Source organism: Photinus pyralis, unplaced genomic scaffold (genome assembly GCF_008802855.1).
Source record: "Photinus pyralis isolate 1611_PpyrPB1 unplaced genomic scaffold, Ppyr1.3 Ppyr1.4_unclustered_Scaffold7506, whole genome shotgun sequence".
Lineage (NCBI taxonomy): Eukaryota > Metazoa > Arthropoda > Insecta > Coleoptera > Lampyridae > Photinus > Photinus pyralis.
Window position 1 is genome coordinate 1176 of NW_022172179.1, and position 24639 is coordinate 25814.

A 24639-nucleotide genomic window follows, 5' to 3' on the forward strand; every position below is an offset into this window, starting at 1 on the left:
GTTTCCACTGGCCTCTTTGGATGTTATTTGGCTACTTTTTCATAAAGAAAAAGTCATATCATTCCATTTGATTTTTTTTTAATTTTGGATCAATGGTGTCAAAGCTAGCCCCCTGGCGAAAAAGGATTCCACTAAATTAACTATATATTGGTTGATTCTCATTGCCAATGGAATGCTCTATAAACTGGTTCTCTTTAAAAATGGGAAAAAATTTTTTTTCTTTATTATACGAAATTTAAAGAAAATGCAATTTTAAAATTTAAGATGGCAGTTACGCCCTCTGTTGGTCATTTTTAGAACTTGAAAATATTTTCGAGCAATTCTTCATGACCGATTTACCCAATAACGGTTCTCGAGATATGGCCGAGAAACAGTCTTATTGGGTCACCCGGTACATTAATTTACACGCTGATGATCAATAAATCGCTGATTGAAAAGCGATTTCCGTACGTGATAACATTTTTATTTGTGAAGATTTGTTTTAATAGCGCTACTTAAATCTTACTATGTTCAAAGTGGCGAAGGGAACGTATGAAAAATACCCTTTAGCCATTCGAGCGTACGCGACGTCTTCTTTATGTTTTAACAGAGTAAGTGTATGAAACAGTGTTTTAAATAGCCTTTCAACCAAAAGAACGCGATTCTATAAATGTAATTCGCTGTAAATTTTATTTTTATGTACCCTTCCTTAGTAAGGTTAAGAAACGACCAATGTATTGTAAGTCTGTATTTAATCATCAATCTGAAATTAATAAAGTGTAATGCAAAAAATACTTATAATGTAACAGCTTCCGTTTAATCTGCTTCGCTCAATTGCAGTTAGTTATATTACATTAATGGGAATTTTCCACTCCCCATGCTTTGACATTTTGTAATTTCTGGTTATTTCTAGTAGGGTGATAGGTTGAAGAGTGCGCACGATGAGGGTTGTTTTATATAAGACCCCTAATCCGTGACATGCTTGCTTAGTGACTTGTTATCCGGTTACGTCAAGCATACTGTAACTAACGGCGCTTTTGTTTCACTTCATCTTGCAAGCAACAGGTGAGGGACATTTTCCAAATTTAACTTTAGTGTCAATTTTAAACGCATGCTAATGCTAAATATACATGGGGGGTAGTATTTATTTATTCGATGGCTTTGTTGGAGAAAAATGTAACTTCTCTTGTGTCAAATTAGGAGTTAAAACTTTGAAATTATTATGGTCATTTTGAATAATTTGAATTTAAACAGGAAATTGTAAAAGTGTCCTTGAAATAGTCTGGTATATTTTTTATTACACACAGTAGGATGTAGAGAGTATTTTACTGTAGAATCACCAGGAGATCCATATGTAAGTTCACATTAATCCTATAGCGACCACTTATTTTTCAGATAACATGGTTTCGTCGATACTTTTCGTTATTAGCGTCTCGATTGTGATGCTTCATCAAGATGGTTTAGCGCTATTTTTGCCGAAGCGAGTAAGTCACCATATTTTATATTTTACTTGCTACCACTAAATCTAGTTTTCTGGACCTTTTAACTTAGGTAATTGAATTTTTCGCATGCAAATAGCAATCCTACTACCTGTTTTTCAAAACAGAGTTTATGCGGATGACATATACGAAAACATATTTGGAACGCAGAACAAATGTCGAAAGGGGTGAATATTATCCAATTATTCCTGACTAGCATTTGAAACTGTAGGTTTGCCTTGGTCCCGTATTGTGGATAATCTCTTGTGCCAGTGCCCTCTTTCCGATTAACGTGCATTTAATTAAAAAAGTATTGTTTATTAATCGTTTGGGGTGCTAAAATCTACTCAAAGTCCAGGAACTAGCTTTAGGTAAATTTAAGAAAACTCGTGAGCGAGTATTTCCCACAATGCATGAGCTAATAATATTAAAGAGGTACAAGTGTATTATGTGTTGAGAAAAGATGACACATATTTGTATTTTACTGAGGTACATACAGTGTTCATTTACAGTAATTTTTCTAATTTTATTCGATAAATTAAAGTACTAACACTAATGGCGACCAAACGTATACTTCGCAAGCAAACCATAAAGTACCAAAGAACTGAAATTATATAGAAATCAATACAAGAAAATTTGTACAGGGTGTAAATCGAAAAGTGAAACATAGGCGTTTAACATGGGAAATTACTTTTTTTTTGCGCAAACGTTTCTTAATTATTTTACGCAAAAATACTTCAAATAAAAGTTATAAAGATATAATTCAAAATTCTGCATCTAAATCATGTGAAACGATTATTCTACCTCTTCTTGTACGCGAAAAAATTAATTACTTATAAAGATTCTGTTTTCACGAGTTTTTAGTCTAAGTAGCCATGGACTATGTTTTTCTTTTATCATAGTCCATGGCTACTTAGACTAAAAACTCGTGAAAACAGAATCTTTATAATTAATTTTTTCGAAGAGGTAGAATAATCGTTTCACATGATTTAGATGCAGAATTTATATCTCTATAACTTTCATTTGAAGTATTTTTGCGTAAAGTAATTCGGAAACGTTTGCGCAAAGAAAAAGTAATTTCCCATGTTAAACGCCTATGTTCCACTTTTCGATTTACACCCTGTACATTATAGAAAAATTTTTCATTCTTTTTATGTAACAACCAGTAGTTGAGCCTGTCCTGCTTCATGAGAAGTATATCTAATATTATATGTGTAAACAAAGTTATCCGCGTAAAAAGCAAGTATATGTAAATACATATTAAATAATATGTTATAACTTTGTTGACGAAGAGCTCCATTTATGTTTTGAGTGTTAAATTAACAAAGAAGAGAAGAATCGAGACTCAAAAAAGTTTATGTTGGTAGTAGGTATGTAAGAAGTATAGATACTTTGCACCCTAAGTAGCTTACTTAATTGAAGGCAAGTAACACATTTGATGTGGGATGTTTATTTTTGACCATTTCAATATCTTTAGGGTTTTTAAACAATACTGCTTTTGCACGCGTGAAATTCATCCGCCCGTTTACGAGTTGAAATCTTAGAGGCCAGATTTCGTAGAAAACTATGCGTTTCTTTGTTTTTTAATATACTCGTATGTTAATACATAGCGTGGACGAAAAGAAAGAATTTGGTATTGTGAATACTACTATTGCTTCATTAAGTACTACAAAATCCGCTGGAACGCTAAATTACGTTTGATTATCACTTCCAGCCATGATTAACAGTGCTCTCATAGTACCAGCCTTGGCAAAAAGACTAAAAGTTATTGTAATCCTTAACCTGCCTGTCAAAATCCTATCATAACCAATTTGTTTTGAACGAGCCTAATTTCGTTCATTTTCGTAGCTTCTTCACTGTTTCCTTTTGTTACTTTTGATTCATTTCCCACCTTCAACATCCACGAGTAGCTGGTTACTAGGGTAAGCGTTGGCTACTGCGCAAGAGTAAAAAGGGCGCCTCAATATGCAATGGCAAAAAATTCAGACATAATTAGATAGTTCACCCTGTATATACCGAAACTAGCAGGTAACAAGCTCTTTATTCGTAATAAACCAAGAGTACAGCAGTTTTTACTTTGTAGCTGATGCATCTTCAAAATCTCTAAAATTTTTACGCTTTCGTTACTTTTTTCTCGTCAACCATAAACGAATAGAAATATAGAACCAACGCCTATGTCTAGATTTTTGGGTTAAGGGTGTATTCCACTTAAATTTTAATTGTATTTGACGTATGATGGGTTGCATAATACTTACTTGTAATAAAATGGTAACGAATAAACAAAGATTGAAGAATTTACTTGCCCAACCATTGTATAAAGCAAGCAAGTAATTACACTAATTTATCCAGGTCATTAGTCATTGTGACGAATATGCATATATAATTAAACATCGATTAGAAAACGCAAATCATTGTCACAACGGCTAATCCTCAATAATTTCACTTTTCCCAGTTTTTAATAAGACGTATATATTTTGTTAACCCAGTAATTACTCCATGAATTGTATTGACCCTATCTGGAAAATAATGCATGTAAGTTATAAGTACCTATAAATTAGATATCTTTAAAAAATGTACATTTTTTTACTAATATTCTAGATGTGTTACAAAAAATCGTCTAATTCGGGAACAACACAAAATAAATGAGAACTAACGCTTTTTACGCAAATTATATCTCTTTCCGAAGGATGCTACATGGGAATAATCTAAAAATTTTTTCACACTAAAATTTTAGGGGTGTTACAAAAAACGTCAGAAAAGACGCAAACTTTTAATTCACCCAAAAATAAATTACATTTTCCGTGTGAATTCTATTACCCAGTATATTATGGAATTATAATACGTTCTAATGAATCCGGTTTCTTTTTGTAAATTAGTCCCGATAAACGCAACAATGCCGCTAATGAAGTCAGGCCTGCCGTATGATGTGTTGCCTACTGTACATTTATAAATGGTGAATGACTTCACTAAACGCTACAAGTTTTCCTAAAAAATTTCGAATGAATATTTCGTCTAAAATTTTTTGTAATTTATGTGAAAGGTTGGTCGATGGCTCTATGGTTTGCTAATGTTTTTTCTAAGTATGCTACAGGGTGATTTTTAAAATAATTTGTGTTGACGCCATTTTACCTATAAAAGTTCACTTTTTATTGGCAGTGCTCTAAAAAATGTTTTTTTTATATATTAAAATTTTGTTCTGTAGCATACTTTTTAAATGTATAATTTACACGAAAAAAATTAGCCCCGTCTTTCATCTCATGTTTTACAGAATTGAGACGAAATATAAATCGCACTATTTTCGCATAAATGTTGTACTACTGGATTACACCCTTAAGGTTGCGGAGTAGAAATTCAAAAATTTTCAAAGTCCTCGTGTGAGCCGGTTTTGACTCCACCATCAATAATATCTTGTCGAAGCCTACCACATTCACTTTGTCGGTACCCACTTTTGATGCTCCCAGAATCATAGATTTTGGTGGATTTCGCTAAAAACTCTCTACAAAGTAGTGTTTTTGAAACACTTCACATAGCCCGAGTTTCTATTGTCGACACGAGAAAGAGAAACCGCGAATCGAGCTTTAAGAAACTTTACACCGCGTGGCAAAATTTGCACCGGAAAATAACTTTTGGGCGCCGACTACATGTCGAAGACGCGCGCCTTCCAAAAGGTGGTTAATTTCGCCCCTACGGAAAAAAAACAAAATTCTGCCACGCAGGAGTTGTGCGCATTTACAAGATCTTTCTGACGACACCAGTTTGAAAGCAATCGCACCAAAACTGTCGAAGAAGTAGGAAAAAACTGAAAAATCACCACGTTAATAAATCACGATCGGGAATGGCACCCAGATGTTGCCGACGCTACATCATGAATCTCCGCCCTTAAAGTTGTTAATTATACCTAAAAAAACGCATTTGAAATTTTTTAATTCAATATAATTGGTAAAACGCAACTGAAGGTCACGGCCGGTTTTGAGGTAACTCAAGTTTCTCAACGAAATCAAGTAGCCCGTGAAAAGTTGAGGTGACATCCATACGGTCAAAATTTGAATATTACACTCTTTCACCCTTAAATTAGCAAAAAAAAACCCTTAAACACCGATGAAGTCATCAGTAAAGCGGTTTTTTTTTGGCGATTTTGAGTTAAATAGGGCACGGGCACGTCCGACAGCAACTCATTTTTGATCGCCCGTTACTTTCTTATTTCTTTGGACGGTTGGCTGGCTAGCTGGCTGGCAGCAAATGAGGGGTCGTAGAAGAACGCTTGGAGAAAGACGAGGAGTTTACATATAAACTGACCGGAATTTCAAAAATACCAAACATTCAAATAGATTCGCAATAAGTTTTTTAAAAATATGCTAAAATTTTTCAAAGGTTTTAAAAATAAAAACATCTTATTCCAAAGGCTCTAATGGATTTCCATATCACAAAAGAAATAAATCTTTAATTGCGCAAAGCTCAAATATGTAATACCAGCCTTTGATACATACGAGTAGTAAGTGTCGTCTAAAGGACGATTTTTTGGTTGAAGCCTATAAATAAATAAAAGTAAACATCAAACGTAAAATATGAGTTTTTATTAAGACAAAAGAGTAGTTGAAAAAAATCATATTAATCAATAAAATTGTTTATACAAAATGTATATAATTTCCATAGTAGCTGGAAACATAGTACATACAGACCTAGCGATTTTAGGTTCATTATTGCTACATTTGCTACGCTACGTGGTTCATTTAAGTGCCATTTTGTTAGAGTAAATACGAACGCATATTGGAAAGAATCGCTAGTCTAGAACGTCATTCAAAAAATAAAGCCGTGGGTGGGTAATTGATACGTTAATGAATATCAATCCGAACACAATTTGTGCGTGGCACTTTAATAAGCGAACATATAAGTTGTCGGCATGCATTCTGTTTTCATAATCAATTTTCAATTTACCGATTTAATTAACTTCATATTAAATTGTAGGTTGATCCCCTAACGCGAACGGGTATAACAGATCCAAAGAAGAGGCCATTCTGCAACGCATTCACAGGTAGGTACAGTCCAATTGCAAAATTCCAGTCTCACGTTTTTACTGAAAAAAAGGTTGCGGACACAAGCGATCGAATTTGCCGGCTTTAACAAATCGCGGCGAACCTGTGGAAGAATCAATTGGTAGCCTATTGGAATTAAGTGGGGAGCCCGCTGTGGAAGATTTATCTCGGCAAATAATGTCAGAAGCTAAACTGTGGGAAGCAATTCAAGAAGCAAATGTTGAATTAGCTCGCCGTAAACAGGAATCTGCTGAAAGCCTTGATAATGATCCCTCATCTCCTGCTAGAAGCGCCACCGCTTCGTGCGCCCTTCCTCCATGCTACATTAAATAAATTTCTTTATTGATTTCACATAAAATAGCTTACTGTGTTGAATTTAGTTAATAGATGTCACTTTTCTAATTTAAGACCTCTAATCTCAATTTTTAAATCGATTCTGTTGTAGCAAGACGATTTTCTGTAACGCTGTTAGTAGGCAAACGTATTAGACTGCATCATCCCCAATTTTAATTAAACGCAACGTTACTCGAGTGCATATTGTATTTTCTACAGCTCAATAATAGGTACACATTGTTATATCACTTATATTTTTTGTTCGATCTCATGTGTAGACAATGTAATGTAACAGAATAAAATTTGAATTGTGTTTTATGTGTGTAGCTAATAACATTTCTTACTCATGTCTTATCCCACGCAACGTTGTAGTTTAAATCTGTGGTTGTAGCTTGTATTATTATATTAAGAGTTAAGGTAAGTACCTATACCTATCTATACCAAGAAAATCTGGCAAAAAAAGATACGTCGTATAATTAATTGCCTTTACAATAATTGGTATTACATTTACATTATAACGCGACACGAAAAGTGGGCTAGGGATAGGGGATAGGCAACACAAATTTGAAATAAAAGGCGAAACTTAATAATAGTAATTTTTAAGCCCAAATATTAATTCTAACTTGAGGTCTTATCGGAAACTGATAGAAGTGTAAAAGGTCATTAAATGCTTCAAATTATGAAATGAAACGCAATTTTTACTCAAAAGTTTATATAAAGTCATTGAATAAAAAATTTTTTATTCAATGATAAAGTATAGCGACGGAAGAAATGCAATACCCTCCATACAATGACGATAGGCAACTCAGATTACACTTTACCTGTACAATACACCTAATGACCATTAAATCTTAAATTGTTAAATACGATCGTTTATGACCCTATTAGACCAGTATCAGGAAAAGTTCAAATGGACTGTAATTAATAGGTGAAGAAATGAATAAGTGCCTGAATACTATGCGTTTTAACCGGTCCCGTTTGACCGGACCGTTTTGAACGGATGACTGCATCCAATTGGATTTAAATGCGAGCGTTTACACTTATCCGGTTGCGTTCCGGTCGCCGCAAGTAATGTAAACGCACAAAACCTTCCGGTTTCGCAGGATGCGTTTTGAAAGGATGCGTTTAAAACGCATAGTGTATTCAGACTCAGGAAAATTTATTTAACGAACACACACTTTATTGTTATTGAAATTTGAAGGCAACTTTTCGTCACCATATCGTAGCGCTCTACAAATTGATTATTTATTTTTTTTTATAAAAATGTGTCTTTTCTCAACAACCAGTATCAAAGGAATCTCGATGCATTCCATTTATTCGCTTTATTACCACCGATAATTGACGGATAATTAAAAAAATATTGTACACTTCAATAGAATGTAACATTCAGGGAATAACAACGTTTTTAGCGCATTTCCACAAAAATAAAAAAAAATGCGCTATTGTGGCCACTTTGTCCGTCCGTCCGTCCGTTCGTCCGTCCGCTCGTTTTGCGACGCTACTAGTTCTTTATCTTAAGAGCTATTGTTCTACTTTTTTCGCTATTTGGTTCGTTATGGTGTCGAGTCTTGTACCAAGGAAGGAATTTTTTCTGTACCGTTTACAAAAAAAGTTATTGTAAAAAAAACAAAAAACCGTTTTTTACATGTTCCATAATTTTACACTTTTGCCGTTTATTAACGATCCTAGAGATCGTTTATAATTTTGCAATGCTATCTGTCGCCTGCCGGTTGGTCTGTCCGTCTGTTCCTTTGTCTGTCTGTCCATCTATCTGTCCGTGTGAACGATAACTTTGTTTAGAAATGTTCGATCGCTTTTACATTTCCGTTAGTTATGAACTGAATTGCATGAAAGAAATTCAATATGGGCATAGCTTTAGCCATATAATACGCAATGCCAAAAGTTGAATCGAATCGATTCAAAATTCACAGTGCCCTTTTCGCATCTCGACCATTTATAATCCGAATTGCAAAATTTTTTACTTATAAAAGTATTTGAATGAAATTTGATACATAGGCACTTGGAATAAAGGAAAATCAAACGCCAATTTCAAAATTTGGTTTTGCGCATGCGCAGTGGCAACTTTTTTATTTATGGAAGAATTTAAACGAAATTTGATACATAGGCACTTCGAATAAAGGAAAATCAAACGCCAATTTTAAAATTTGGTTTTGCGCATGCGCAGTGCCAACTTTTTTATTTATGGAAGAATTTAAATGAAATTTGATACATAGGCACATGGAATAAAGGAAAATCAAACGCCAGTTCAAAATTTGGTTTTGCGCATGCGCAGTGCCAACTTATTTATTTATGGAAGAATTTAAACGAAATTTGATACATAGGCACTTCGAATAAAGGAAAATCAAACGCCAATTTCAAAATTTGGTTTTGCGCATGCGCAGTGCCAACTTTTTTATTTATGGAAGAATTTAAACGAAATTTCATTAATAGGCACTTGGGATAAAGGAAAATCAAACGCCAGTTTCAAAATTTGGCTTTGCGCATGCGCAGTGCCAACTTTTTTATTTATGGAAGAATTTAAATGAAGTGTGATACATAGGCACTTGGAATAAAGGAAAATCTAGCGCCAGTTTCAAAATTTTATTTTGCGCATGCGCAATGCCAACTTTTTTATCTATGGAACCATTTAAGTGAAATTTGATGCTTAGGCGCTTGGAACAAAGGAAAATCTAACATTAGTTTTAAAATTTAGGTTTGCGCAAGTTGCATCTTACAAATGGGAAATGACTGCAAGTGGAAATGCGCTTTATGTAAATCGTTTACCATTATTTTTTAACTTGTTATTTGTTGTCGGCACCTTCTCGAATCTAGTAGCTCTGGCAAAAAACTGTTCATATAAACATCGATAATCTTGTGTACTATATGTATAACTTGCATACTTTAGGCACAGTATTTTATATGTGCTTTAGGTGGCAAATCTCACAGAAAATTTCCACCAGCAATATTGTCGAGCAATGAAATGCGGATTTCGTGTCACATTTCATGGCAACCAATTTTTTGATGTAAAAATGGAATAATGTTTTGACATAAAACGTCACTTTTTCGTTGATGGTCAATATGGTGTGAAATTTTCTTACCGAATACCACACGTGCTTGAATTTTTTCTTGCTCACGATATTTTACGAAAGTTCAAAATATTCGTTGGTGATGGTTGCTGAGTAAAAAATTAAAGAAGAAAAGCACATTTCACACTTTTTTGGGGGTGGCACCCAATCCCAAACGAAATGCCTAGGTTTATTTGGAAAAAATACTTATTTTGATCCGCTCTATCGCCCAATTTTTTTTTACATACTTAAATGTAACACCCTGTATACAATTGGAAACAATTCAAAGGTCAAAGCGAGCTCCAATTACCGAGTTTTCTTTTTAGAAACTTCATTCATTTTTCCGTGGAGGACCTTCTCACTTTCACGACACTCAATTTCAAAAATACTTACATTTGAAGTTTGGATCCCAACAACAGGTGTATCTTCGCCTTTCATTGTTCCTCATTATTTATGCATACCTTGTCTATCCACAATATTATTTTAATAGAGGTGGAATGCAGGATTGGTGATTGAAGAAAAACGAACGCCGTACAGCCACCTTTACATCCGTGATTCACAAAATGATTAAGATTAATCAATCATTAATCTGTGATCTGTGTCTATACTGCTTTTATTTTATTATTTCTTGTCATTTTTCTATTTTTTTATGGCTAGTGTAATTGACGTTTCCAATATTACCTATACACTGTAATCAAAATGGAAAAAAATAAATAAATAAATAAAAAAATACCAACACCACAAATTAATGGTAATAAAATTAGCGATAGGTACAAACTTTTAATACACTTTTATACAATAGCAATACGTATAGATTTAATTTAAAAAATCTATCACAGTATATTTACGCATACTCTACGTATTTAATAGAAGCATAATTCCAAAAGTAATTATAATTGTATGTTAACAGCTTCGTTAAATCTATATTACTGTATCGTTACCAATCAATGATCATTCCCTGTAAGAGCAACCAATCGAAGGATGTCCGCTTAGTCCACAATGGTAGCATAACCGATCCAAAACATACAATTGTTCTAAACTTTCTAAACCATACCTAAATTGTATAGGTTCAGGTGTGGAACATTGTATTTTCGCTTTCGAAATGGTGTTTGGTGGAGAACTAGCTAGTGCTTCTCTTTCTGCCACGATAATCTTTCGATTGTGTTTATACTTCTCGCAGCGCGTCTCTACAATCTTGTCTATGTAATTATCCAAAACAATCGTTGGGCTTTCGTGTTTGATTGGAGATCGGCAAATAGGACATACGGCTTCATATTTGCGCCATTGGTCAATACACAGTTTGCAGAATGTATGCGAGCAGGACAACGTGACGGCTTTAATAAACAACTCGGTACAAATACTACAGAGCAGTTCCTCTTGCGCTCCGTCCACAAACTTTGTAAATATATTGCCCATTGCCATCTATCAATAATGCGGCTTCTAAAACAGTGTTGGTAGTTTTAGTTAGTCACCTTTTCTTATGTTGAACTATTTCCGCTACAGCAACTACTGGCGAGGTTTCAAATATTTGGTTGTGAATCATGTTGTTATCAACTGAAACTCTTAGATAAAAGATAGCGCCTTTTGTTATTAAACAAAGCCATGGAAGAGGTAAACCGCAGATAAAATACAATGGATAAACTAACTAAATGACCTATGTTAATTGTTATTTTTATATATTGAGGACCTGATATATAGTATGTATGTCAAAGGTGAGCTTTACGTAAACGAGTAGAATACTGTCCCAAAAACGTCTCATAGTTCTCACTTAAAATAAATGAAATTAAAATCCCTTTGTTTCATTATCTAATCTAGAGTTTACTTATTTTCGACCGGGTTTAACCTCTTACAATAGTTATTTTTAGCGCATTTTTTAAGAATAAATAAAGTTATTGTTTGCGTTTTGTCCCTCCGTCCGTCCGTCCGGACCCACTTCTGCCGTTTCGAACTACTAGGGGAATGGTCCTAAACTCCTGGAATTTTTGCAGTAGTAGCCTATACCTTGAAGGTGTGCCAGACGGCCATCAAATTTCATTGTCTAAGGAAGGGGGGGGGGGGGCGAATTATTTCCTGAGATGTTTTTGAAAGTAAAACGTGCATAACTTTTACATGAAAGGGGGTGAACTAGTTTTATCCCTCATGATACTCAAATGAAAGGTCTCAACTAAAGGCATTAATTTCTACAAACCATAACCTTCCTCCTCGACCTCTTAACCTGATCGGGTATATTCCCTTATACCTCAACGGATTGTCGGAAGAGGGTACTCACAAACGGCGATTGAGACGTCTGCAAGAAATACAGGGTGATTCCTATAGTACCTGCCACCGTTTGGGAGCGTATAGGGGGTGCCTAGGGGAGTATTTTGATATAGGACACTTGGGGTCGGAAATCTAAAATAAGGGCGCCAGAACCAAATTTATCTTCTGGAATTTCACGCCTGTATGTAGGAAACCCAACCGACCGACGTTTCGCGCGGAGCGATGCAGAGCGAGTTAGCGCGAGGAAGCGACATGGGAGGGAAGGAGGGAAAACGACAGTCAAAAGCAATAACGTTTACAAGTGTTCAACGTGGCCACCGTTGTTCTCAATGCACTTCCTACATCTAGCCAACTATTATTATACTATTGCCATAGTGTTTTTTCACTTGATACGCGTCGTTGCAGACGGGATTTCGTGGGTTTAAACAAAATTCTGATCAAGTGTCAGCCACACATCGCCGCCTGAGATCGCTCCGTGTGCACCGCCGGCCGGTTGGGTTGCCTACCCACAGGCGCGAAATTCCAGAAGGTAAATTTGGCTCTGGCACCCTTATTTTAGATTTCCGACCCCAAGTGTCCTATATCAAAATACTCCCCTACGCACCACCTACACGCTCCCAAACGGTGGCAGGTACTATAGGAATCACCCTGTATATCCATTGGTGATGTCAAAACAAAAGCTATTTCGGTTTTAAAAAATGCGCTTTATCTGCACAATTTAGACTTGTTTCACTGTTTTCACGTTTTCGCGCATGTTACCAAGAGCAACTTTACTTTTTACTTAACCGTTAAAAAATCTAAAACTCGTGCTTCAAAATTCGTCAGAAAATGACAGGTTTTTTGACAGTTGTAGAAAATAGTTATTTATATAACAAGAGCGCGAAGTTCAATTTCGCGCATTGAGACTGAAGATATTTTGACGAGGCGAAGCCGAGTTAAAATATCAGTCAAATGCGCGAAATAACTTCGCGCTAGCGTTATATACAATATTTTTTCTACAACTGAACCGATTGTTAATTAAAATTGCTGTTTAAGTTCAACTTTGTCACGTGCGCGAAATACTTTTTTTCACTGTTGACGATTTCGCGCACGTTGTCAAGGACAACCTTACTTATTAATTAACCGTTTAAAAATCTAGTACTTCGCGCTTCGAAATTCGTCAGAAAATGACAAGTTTTTTTGACAGTTGTAGAAAAATGTGTTTTAACAAAAATACTCATACGCCATAACTGGGCCATAGGTCATATTCAAATCTAATAAGGGTGAAGTTGACAGTTGCTCAATACTAAAATTGACGGTGTTCAGGTACCTACCCATAAATAGGTACACAACCGATTAAAATCGCCATAGTTCGTTTTTATTGTCTAACAAGTTAGTACTCGTAAATAACAATAACCTTTACGAGTGGTAGAAAGATAGTGTTATTGTTTTATTCAGGTGGCACTTATTGTGAAAAATCTATCTGGTTTTTCAACGAGGCGTTTCAGCAGGCGATGGCGATGTGTGATTTTTGTTTTTGGCTTAATCTGTTTATTATTCGATTCAACGAGATGTCTAAATGATGAAATTGTTGTATTATCAAAATAATTGTTCCTTTGTGAAAACGTTACGCCTTTCCAAACCTACCTCCTCCCTAGTTCGTTTGGCGAACAAATTCGAGACAACCAGAGAAACATCAGATCGGCCCAAAACATCGCTGCCATCTAATCAAGCGTGCAGTCTTTGAATATAAAGGTGCAGTGGGTTTTTCAGTAGAGCCAAGTTGTTATGCGACATTGCTTTTCTATTCGATGCGGTGAACTGTCACCTTACATTCCGATATTTCGGCTAGATTCCCAAATAAAATAATAAGTGCTTAATATCACAGGTTTTGTAATTTTTTTCTCTATCGAGTGACGTAGAAATCCACTATGGTTTCTATAAGAAATAAGAAAGTGATGTCATTTGCTCGCATCCTACATGTTATAAGAAATTTATTTTAGCACCATCGGAAAGCTGAGAAACGATTACTAAGGATTTGTTAAAACTATTTTTTGATATCTATAAAAATAAACAAACGCCAGCTCATTTTCTAAAAAGGCATTTTTCGGTTTTTTGCCCATAACTTTGCTAGTTGTAGAGCTACAAGAAACTTTGAATGGAAAAATTAATCAGCAGAAAATTCTGCAATTCTTTGTTCATAAGCGACTTTGTATCTCTTTACGGTTTACGAGATCCCCATAGTGAAAATGAAAAAAAAACTAACCCTGTATATTTTCTATGGATATATTCTACCAAGCATTAGATTAATTAATTAGTGGTGACCTGGATCTCCGATATCGAGGTTTTTTGCCCATAACTTTGCTAGTTGTAGAGCTACAAGAAACTTTGAATGGAAAAATTAATCAGCAGAAAATTCTGCAATTCTTTGTTCATAAGCGACTTTGTATCTCTTTACGGTTTACGAGATCCCCATAGTGAAAATGAAAAAAAAACTAACCCTGTATATTTTCTAATATATTCTACCAAGCATTAGATTAATTAATTAGTGGTGACCTGGATCTCCGATATCGAGCTGCCCAGAACAGCTCCCTGTGTTCCTGAACGTAGGCAACCCAACATACACATGTTGTCTTGACGAACAGGAGGTTGTGTAGAAGGGAAGTTTTAGAGGTCCTTAGGTTACGAAGAGGCTAAGGTCAGTCTGTAACCGCTAGGACCGTTACAAAGCTGCCGGACTCAGGCAGTCCATGGCATTTTTAACAGGGCTCCTTGGCAAATCTGTGTCTTCTAAACTTCTAAAAAAATTAGGAAAAAGACCGGTGCCCTTACGGGGAACTGGATGGTCAACGTCAACTATCACCTGGATAACATTGAACTTGTGGAGAGCCCACGTGCAGGTTCTGTGGCGAGGCAGATGAAACTATGGAGCATGTGGTCTGTTACTGTGACGCATTTATCAGAGACAGACATCATACCCTTGGCAACAGTTATCTAGAATCGGGGAGGGTGAAGAAACTTAGGCTAAAAGGACCCTATCCTTTATTGAAAGGAACGGCCTCTGAACCTGGTTGCGAAGGAAAGGAGGTAGACACAATGGGCTGAAGGTATGCCTAACTGCAGCTTGTTCCGGATTTCCTTATAAATAATATAGAACAGAATACTGCAAATCTGATTTCTATATAGCTGCTCTGGCTGTTCAATATTCAGAGAGGAATGAACATCATAGCACCCCTTTTGCTAAGGTTTTAAATAAACTTACCTCAACGTATTGTAATTATTCCTATTATACAAACATTTACTAATGTTGCATACAAAAAATTATCTTTATTTATTTACTTATTTATTTATTTAATTATTGGTCCTCTCTTGTTCGGGGCTCTTAACAGGCTTTGCCCAATTACAGAGTGACTCGCATAATGGTTGAAAAAATGGAAATGGTACAGATGTATTTGAATAATCACAGGATCTTTTTGCTGCTAAATATCCCGATAATAAAATTCCGTCAATTAACACAATTCACAAAAGCATTAAAAAATTTCATGTTGATGTTTATTTGAATTGTTAATGAACAATACACCAAAAAAAGAAATGCCGCGTTTTAATTGTAGAAATGAATTTCAATATTTTATCGTACCTACGTAGAAGAAAAACCAGTTACCTACATCACCGTTCGTTATTTTGCTAGGGAATTTGAAACACACATAAATGTTCATATTGAATTAGAGAATTCACAGAAAGTGAATAAAACAAGTACTTATAAATTGTGCACAACTCTTGTGTAGATAAAGAGCATTTTTTGAAACCGAAATAGCTTTTGTTTTGACATCACCAATGGATATATTTCTTACAGACGTCTCAATCGCCCTTTGTGAGTACCCTCTTCCTACACGATAACGATAAGAGGTCGAGGAGGAGGGCTATGATTTGTAGAAATGAATTCCTTTCATTGAGACCATATTAATGAAATGCCCATTAGATAGTCTTAGTTATGAATTTTGTTTTGCCATTCGCAGCAGAAGCTAGCTCTGTAGCCTTTTCCAAAAGAAATATCCACTAACCGGCAGCTTTCTGTTTGTTAAAGAATGCAACGACCCTCTTAATATCATTTCTGGCTTCGGAATGCACAGGGTTTTTTTCTTTTTTCTTGTCGTACGGATAAAATTGGTGCAACAAGCGAATTTTATTGACATGTATATTTTAGAATTGAACACAGGAGTTTTATATGTATGCAGGAGATTTGTATGTTCAGAGTTAAAATTTACGCACTCTGTATATGAATTGGCAGATTAGATGTGCCAAGGGCCTAATTAAATGTGTTAGTTGCATATTCAATCATAAAGGAAATCGCTTAAGAAGTAATCGAATCCCCCAATTGACTTACCTATTATACTTTCAATTGACACATAAAACTTCTTTCAAATTAATAATACAATTATATTTATGATCTGTGAGTTCTGTTATTTGATATACTCGTGCTTACAGTCTATTTGCAAATACTTCATACTTTATTATTGCACTGCAAATAACTCAGGTTCTTCAGCAGTCGTTTTTTTTCTATTTTATTACCAGCCCTTTTATAAATCTAATTACACATCATGATAGTAAAGATAAAACTATGCCTTAAAAATTAATGAATAACCATGCAAGGGTTATGGCTCTTTGTCGTCGAGTAGCATCAGATTTTTTCTTATTGTTAATAAGTCACTGTCTTCATCTGGAAATGCGTGTTTCTGTTTTGCTAACCACGTTTCTAATCGCGAACTAGGCTCCATGGCGGATGACAATTGCGTCAGCGGATCCGAACGCTTCTTTAAATAGTTGAAGCAGCAACTTTTGAAAAGTCTGGTGCCACATGAAGCTTCACATTCGGCACCACATGAAATGCACGAAAAAGCAGCACCCCAAACGAGACCTAGAACAAAAAAAAATGAATTACAAACTAAACTATAAACCTATACGCATTTGCTGACGCTACCTCAAAATCAAAAACTATATGAGCGGTACTGCTGAAATTTGCGGAATCAGTAAAACAAAACAAAAATTGCTTCTAAAAATATTTGCCTTTAACATCTATACAGCCTGTTTCAAATTAAGCGGCCCTATTGCTATGCTTCTTAGCTGTGCTTAGTTTCTTAGAGAAAGACCAAAATTACCAAAATGGTGTATCCAAACCTGCAATTAAAACAAAACTATAACAAACCTTTTTTCTGAATTTAATAAACAATTTTACTGTAGTAGGCGTTGACAAAATGTCAAAATAATTCATTGACGGTTCATTTAAATGAGATAATAAAGAATCATATTGTGCCAATAAACATAGTTGTATTCGTAATAAAAAATGTTACTCAATGCATGTACTTGTTTCCGGTCCATTTAAAAGTATGAAGTTGATGATGGTTTCTCACCAACGTCGCAATGAAAATCTGAACGTTGTTTGTGTTTTGATAAATTTTCAGAAAGGGCCTTAAAAAAATAACAACGAATATGGTTTCCCGTGCTGTTCATGCTTATCGCAGACACACTGTATAGAATTTTATAAATAGTGATAGGATTTCTGAAAATATAAAAAATACGAATAAGGTTAAATAGGGAAATATTTGCAACTGGCGTTTCCCAGAACACCTTTTGTTTTTTTCCAAAACATTCATGGTTTGCTAGATATTTTGAACTTTTCTTCAAAACGTCGTAGCTTCGTTATTATTAATTCTACATAAAAAATGTACAAAATGTGGAGTCATCAAAAAGTAAGGGGTATACTTGTTATGTTGTTATGTCAACTCTGCTACAGTTGTCCGACGTAATCCTCGCAACTTACCTATACAATTTTTATGCTAAATGACGCTGTGGACAATTTGTAGGAACGGTTGATAACCGTAAAATCAACAAAATGGACGACATATCATACCCGCGGGTATTAATAATAATAATAATATAGAATTTTTTTTACACAAGTGCATGAATACTCGAAGATATTCGTCTGGTGCCAAGTGATTTCTGTAATATTCATTAGGTACTGTAAATGTTTCATTGACAATAATGAAAGAAAATTTTTCTTGTTTGAAGGTACCAGCTAATTACATCCTGATAGTAAAAAAGGTTATTTGGAATGCGAATCCAAAAAATTGAATAACTCAAAAATTTTGAACTTTTCCATATTGAAAATATCTTAAATAAATAAATTAAACAAATATAGCAAACGAGCTCCTGGGTATGGCTATAGCATGTGCAAAACCAAATTTTAAACCTGATGTTAGATTTGCTTTTATTTAAAGTGTATATGTATGAAATTTTTTTTATTTTTTTATTTGCCTTTATTTTTGATTTCATTTGAATGCCTCCATAAATAAGCTGCGCATGCGCAAAACCAAATTTTGAAACTGGCGTTAAATTTGCTTTTATTCTAAGTGGTTATGTACCAAATTTCATTTAAATCCCCCGTATAAATCAGAAAGTTGGCACTGCGCATGCGCAAAACGAAATTTTGAAACTGGCGTAAAATTTGGTTTTATTCCAAGTGCCTATGTATCAAATTTTATTTAATTGCTTCCATAAATAAGGAAGTTGGCACTGCGCATGTACAAAACCAAATTTTGAAACTGGCGTTAAATTTACTTTTATTCCAAGTGGCTATGTATCAAATTGTATTTAAATCCCTCCATAAATAAGAAAGTTGGCACTGCGCATGCGCTAAACCAAATTTTGAAACTGGCGTTAAATTTGCTTTTATTCCAAGTGGCTATGTATCAAATTTTATTTAATTGCCTCCATAAATAAGGAAGTTGGCACTGCGCATGCGCAAAACCAAATTTTGAAACTGGCGTTAAATTTGCTTTTATTCCAAGTGGCTATGTATCAAATTTCATTTAAATCCTTCCATAAATAAGAAGGTTTGCAATTCGGTCTGTAAATGGTCGAGATGCGCAAAGACTGTGAATGCTGGTCGATTAGGCTCAATTTTTGGAATTGTGTTTTATATGGCTAAAGATATGCGCATATTGAATTTCATGCAATTCGGTTCATAACTAACGGAGATGTCAAAAGGGCCTACTTTATTTTTTGGGCTACATTGCCAATTCACGAACTCCGATCTACAAATTTGACCATTCGTTTATGAGTTATCGTGCTAACGGACGGACGGACGGATAGACACAACAAAATTATAAACTCGCTAGGAGCTCCTTAATAATAAAACCAGGTGTCAAATTCTTGACAGAATAGCTTCCTAGCTGAAACCAAAAATTGTCAACATATGTACGCACTTACAGACGGGAAAAATTTATTCTTTAAAAATTGCTTAAAATGATCTAAAACGTCAACATTTGATGAAATTTTGAAATGTTCAAAAAACGGCTATCGCAATAGCTACCTAGCACATGCTAGGAAGCTAATGTTCCATAAATAAGAAAATTGCATTTCTGCGCATGCGCAACACGATTTTTGCGCATGAATTTTGTTTGCTTTTATTAAAGGGACTTACCATAGAAATTTCGTTTAAATTGCTTCAGAAACAAGATCGTTGCGTTTTGCACATATGCAACACAATTTTTTGACTTTGACAATTTTTTTCTCCGTTTTTTGATAATATAACCCGGCCCAATTTTTTGTAGGTTGTACACAGGAAAATAAGGTCTTCCAAATAATAGAATAAAAATTTTAGGTTGCTATTTGAAAAAAAAAGTTCGATGCCGTTACGGCGCTCCAAAATTTCTTTTCAAAAATCCGGCCCGTTATTTGCTGTTCGGTATGCCTAAAACATATATACAAAATTTCAACAAAATCCGTCGAGCCGTTTTCTCAAAAAATTGCCAACAAACGTACGTACGTACGTACGTACGTACATACAGACGGAAAAAAATTTTATTCTTTAAAAGTTGCTTAAAATGGTCTAAAACGTCGACATTTGATGAAATTTTGAAATATTCAAAAAACGGCTATCGCAATAGCTACCTAGCACATGCTAGGAAGCTAAAAATATTATGTTAGTAAATAAAAATAAAAAATTGGTGAAATTTTCTGAGGGCAATAGTCCGTTAGTATCGGTTTATTAACGACCTCTTAGCAAGTTTATAATTTTACGGTGTCTGTCCGTCTGTCCGTCCGTCCGTCCGTCCGTCCGTCCGTCCGTCCGTTAGCACAATAACTCATAAACGAATGAACCGATTACGATGAAATTTTGCAGGTGGATTCTTTATCATATTTGTAGATCGGAGTTCGTGAATTGGCAAGGAAGACCAAAAAATAAAGTGGGCCCTTTTGACATCTCCGTTAGTTATGAACCGAATTGCATGAAATTCAATATGCGCATAGCTTTAGCCATATAAAACACAATATTCCAAAAGTTGAACCTAATTGATCATCATTCATAGTGCCCTTTGCGCATCTCGACCATTTACAGACCGAATTGCAAACTTTCTTATTTATGAAGGTAATTAAATGAAATTTGATACATAACCACTTAGAATAAAACCAAATTTAACGCCAGTTTCAAAATTTTGTCTTGCGCATGCGTAGTGCCATTTATGGAGGGATTTAAATTAAATTTTATACATAGCCACTTGGAATAAAAGCAAATGTAGTGCCATTTGGTTTTGTGTAGGATGTATAGTGCCAACTTTCTTATTTATGGAAGCAATTAAATGAAATTTCATACATATACACTTTAAATAAAAGCAAAACTAACATCAGGTTTAAAATTTGGTTTTGCACATACTCTAGCCATACCCAGGAGCTCGTTTGCTATATTTTTTTCATTTATTTTAGAATGCGTACTCAGTTCAGTCACGATGTAATGGGTGCCACAATGATCTATTATGACTATGACTAGGATACCAGGCGTGTACCCGGGAGCCTTCTGTTCGATACTTTAGTACGAACAAATATTTTTTTCTCCAACCACCTGAATAAGACGCTATTTTGTGACAGTGTTCGGTACCTAAAATTGACGTTTTGCGGATTAATTGCTTTCACCATGGCAACTGTACAAAAAGTGGATACTTTTGGTCCTAGTACCAAAAAGAAATTGACCTTGAAAATTGGCCAATTAAAAAATTACAATCACGGAGATATGTCACATTGACATCGTTTTACATTGCAGGTTGTAAGATATTTCTATACATACAAATCAAATATTTTTGCATATTCAATGCAAATAATGATGTTACCTATACGTATGTACATGTATTGAAAATGATTTACGCTCGCTATTTTTATTTAAACCATATGTCACCTAATTTAGATATTCCGTGAATGTAATTTTAATACGTATACAACCCGCCGTCGCGCGTAACGCCATCCACTTCAGACCCATTGCACTATTATCTGTCATTTTGAATTCAAAATTTGAAAAAGTTAATTGCAATTAATTTTAATTAAAAAACTGTATGGTAAGTTTTTTATTTCAATACAAAATATAACAATATTAATTGTGTATACAATAAAATGACTGAAACTGATAGCGACATGGATTGCACTCCGCCAGAGATTATAGAAACGGCAGAACATGCTACCTCAAGATTTGCTCCCTACAAAGTCGCGAGAGGTGAGAAGTAAGAAGTAAGAACGAATAGGTAATAAGTTAACCTAAAAACTAGAGTGGCATGACACGTGAGGACAAGAAAGCAGAAGTTCTTATACTATAGTAGTGAAACTGTGACTGAATCTAAATTCGAATATAATTTGAAGTACAGGGGGTTGGAGAAAAAATTTTATGTTTTATTCGTACAAAAAATGCGTTTTCGGGACTCGGAAGGAAAGAAAAACAAAACAAAAACAAAACAAAAACTATGTTAAATTTCGCTCTCTAATAATTTTTTAACTTTCCGTTTAAAAATCTTCGGACAGAGGCAATAACTGTCTGTAAACCGAATTATTACAGAAGTTGCAGATGTTAAATGAAAAAGAACGTTGAAACATTGCTAAATTGTGCATAGGGATGGAAGCTAAACCCCGGTGCCTAAGATTTAAGTGATGCCATAGTCTTGCGCATCGGTCCGGAAGGTGATTTTATGGTACAGTTACGTTTTATGAGTTAAAACTGTTCTGTGACGAAGCATGCAGTCGCCTTCTCTCCAACATATTCAACCAACCAAGTCGAGGTAAGGTGTGCGAAATTCTGTCATATTTCCTGATACCGAACACGAAACGTAAGCATGAGTTCTGTACTGGCTGAATTCTGTCACGGTCTATAGCTAACAAACATGGATCACACAAAACATCGCAATAGAGAACCAACGAGTCACAGAGAACAGCCTTGTGTTTACTACCAAGAGTATGACGACTTGAGTAAAGACTCCTGAATTGACCGTAAGCGGTAAGCCGAAACAATAAGGTTGTCGATGTGTTGGGTAAATTTACAATAAATAAGCACACCAAGATTTGTACTCACTTGCACTTCATCGATGGAATTGAATCATTGCCAATTTTTAAAGCAATTTTATTGTGTACCTATGCCAATGTTGTCATCACCGAACACTATAAAATACGATTTTGCAGCGTTATTAACAAATGATCTTCCGATGCCTTGTGTACATTTTCTAGATCTTCATTGACACATGCCAAAAAGGATTAACATCAGTCTTCACCTTTTGCAATATTTAAGCTGCCCTTTCTGAAACTGATCATCTTTTTCAGTTTCTGTTAAAAACGCTTAATTAGGATACCTTCTAACAATTTTTATTAATTTCATGGTTGTAGCTCGGGGTCCGAATATCATCCGAAAATACAAAAAAATGCATTGTTATTTTATAATTTACTTGCGCATTTCCTAGGCACAAATGAGGAGTATGTTTTTTTTTTAAATTCCCCTTGGAAATTTCCCGGCCAGCTCACTACTGCTGGAAGAAAGCATTCTACAATATTCCAGCAAGGATCGGATCATTAAAAACAAAATTAGGACGGTTACTGACAAGATACAGACGCCGGTATATAAAAACGTAATAGAAAATTTGATCAAGAAGACGGCCGCTCGGAACAAGATTGCAGGCGCGCACTTTCTAACATTTAGGTATTCAGACTGCCATCGATAGTTGCCTGACGACCTGGTAAAAATCATGGACCCCACCCCACCCCCCTCTTCCCCACTTGAAAGCATATCAAGTGACACGCGCTTTTTTTTTAATATGAAAGAAAAGTTAAAATAATATAACACAATTTTCAAGTTTAAGATAATTATCAGTTATATCTGTCACTATTTTATGGAGGACCTTGCATTAAGTTTTTCAGAGTGTTAAATTATACTGAAAGTTGTCATAATAATTTTTAGACTAATATATTTTATATTAAGCTATTTATTCAAAATAACCCAAAATATTGAAATATACGTCAAATATGCATGGACAAGGTTTTACTAAAAACACAATTTCAATTCATGGCATATGATATCGTTAAGGCCCAGTAATTATGTATACGTGTACTGAGTTTAGTTGCAAGCGAAATTATTCTAACATATCTACAAGAAACAGAAAGCTTCATAACATTAAATAGAAACATACCCAAAATCAGCAAAGAAGCAAGTAACTCCTTGATCATATTAAAAACTAACTAGAAATTGCTTTTATTTTTTTACCGTATTAAATGCCGATGTATCGGACTTCACTGTCACATGAACGATACGGATGCATTAGCTTAAAAATTTTCAATGGGAGATTTATATAGGATCTTCAATCCTCAGAAGTGGCGGATTTGGTGGGGATGATTACTAACTTTTATCGCTTTCTGAAACCTAACGCAAAATGAATTAAATTTCAAAGACTAAACTTTTTAGTTTAAATTAGTTTTTAATTTTCTAAATAAACATGTTTTTCCCTTATGGAAATTTGACAAGCTTCGATAAAGGCTGAAATTAACTACGAAATTTCAAATGCAAATGTTTCATTATAACTTCCAATGAAAATTAAAATGTGTATGAGGTGATAAAAACCGCTACTTTTCTACAAGACATTAATACGTTCGGTACATTAAATTGCCAAATAATGCCCCTAATATCAGTAATATCGATTATGAATTTTCTAGTCCACTTCTCCATACGGTAACTAATCTTATAGTTATTGTATTTAAATGTTAGCATTTCCTAAATGAACTATTTTGGTTTCTTCAACGCAGCATGAGGCTAGCTATACCTACAGGCTGTTTCAGGCTCCCATTAATAAATCTGAAAATTTGCATACTAGCATATAGTTTTTCACGATCTATCGAAAGAAAATATTATAATCGTTTCCATTCCGGTTTTACTGGATGTTGACGGCAACTTTATTATTTTAAATAGAAACACTACCCTGCATTTCAAATCCACATGCATCAACGGTTTTTAAGTTATTCAAGATTTTTCAAAATTTTTGACGTTCAGGGTTTGATTACTTTTCTTTTCAGCCCAGTACGTATGACTCCGTGGATTTGAACTGTGAAGTAAACTTGGTTTTTTATATGCCCCCACACTACATAGATGTGCAGTGGCGTTATATCTGGAAATCTACTAGGATAACGTCACGGACCGGAATCTCCGTCAAGTAGATA

The 24639-nt window shown here is 34.8% G+C and overlaps 3 protein-coding genes across 4 annotated transcripts; 1 reads left to right on the top strand and 2 right to left on the bottom strand.

Annotated features, from left to right (window-relative positions):
- The first annotated feature begins 883 nt into the window (after positions 1-883).
- On the top strand, positions 884-7112 carry LOC116182776 (cardioactive peptide-like). 2 transcript variants are annotated; one of them, XM_031503318.1, is made up of 4 exons: positions 884-1044; positions 1375-1463; positions 6423-6489; positions 6543-7112. In XM_031503318.1, exons 2-4 carry the CDS (start codon positions 1380-1382, stop codon positions 6821-6823), a joined length of 432 nt encoding a protein of 143 aa, XP_031359178.1. In that variant the 5' UTR covers positions 884-1044; positions 1375-1379; the 3' UTR covers positions 6824-7112. The 2 variants fall into 2 exon arrangements, with proteins under 2 accessions (XP_031359178.1, XP_031359179.1); XM_031503319.1 differs by lacking the exons at positions 884-1044; positions 1375-1463 and adding an exon at positions 3856-3989.
- Positions 7113-10823: 3711 nt separating this feature from the next.
- On the bottom strand, positions 10824-11381 carry LOC116182772 (E3 ubiquitin-protein ligase RNF8-like). Its single transcript, XM_031503314.1, has one exon. The coding sequence runs from the start codon at positions 11308-11310 to the stop codon at positions 10840-10842; it is 471 nt and encodes a 156-aa protein (XP_031359174.1). The 5' UTR covers positions 11311-11381; the 3' UTR covers positions 10824-10839.
- Positions 11382-16677: 5296 nt separating this feature from the next.
- LOC116182774 lies at positions 16678-23741 on the bottom strand. The gene is made up of 2 exons (XM_031503316.1): positions 23619-23741; positions 16678-17041 (listed from the first exon to the last, which is right to left on the bottom strand). Exons 1-2 carry the CDS (start codon positions 23653-23655, stop codon positions 16779-16781), a joined length of 300 nt encoding a protein of 99 aa, XP_031359176.1. The 5' UTR covers positions 23656-23741; the 3' UTR covers positions 16678-16778.
- Between the last annotated feature and the right edge of the window lie 898 nt (positions 23742-24639).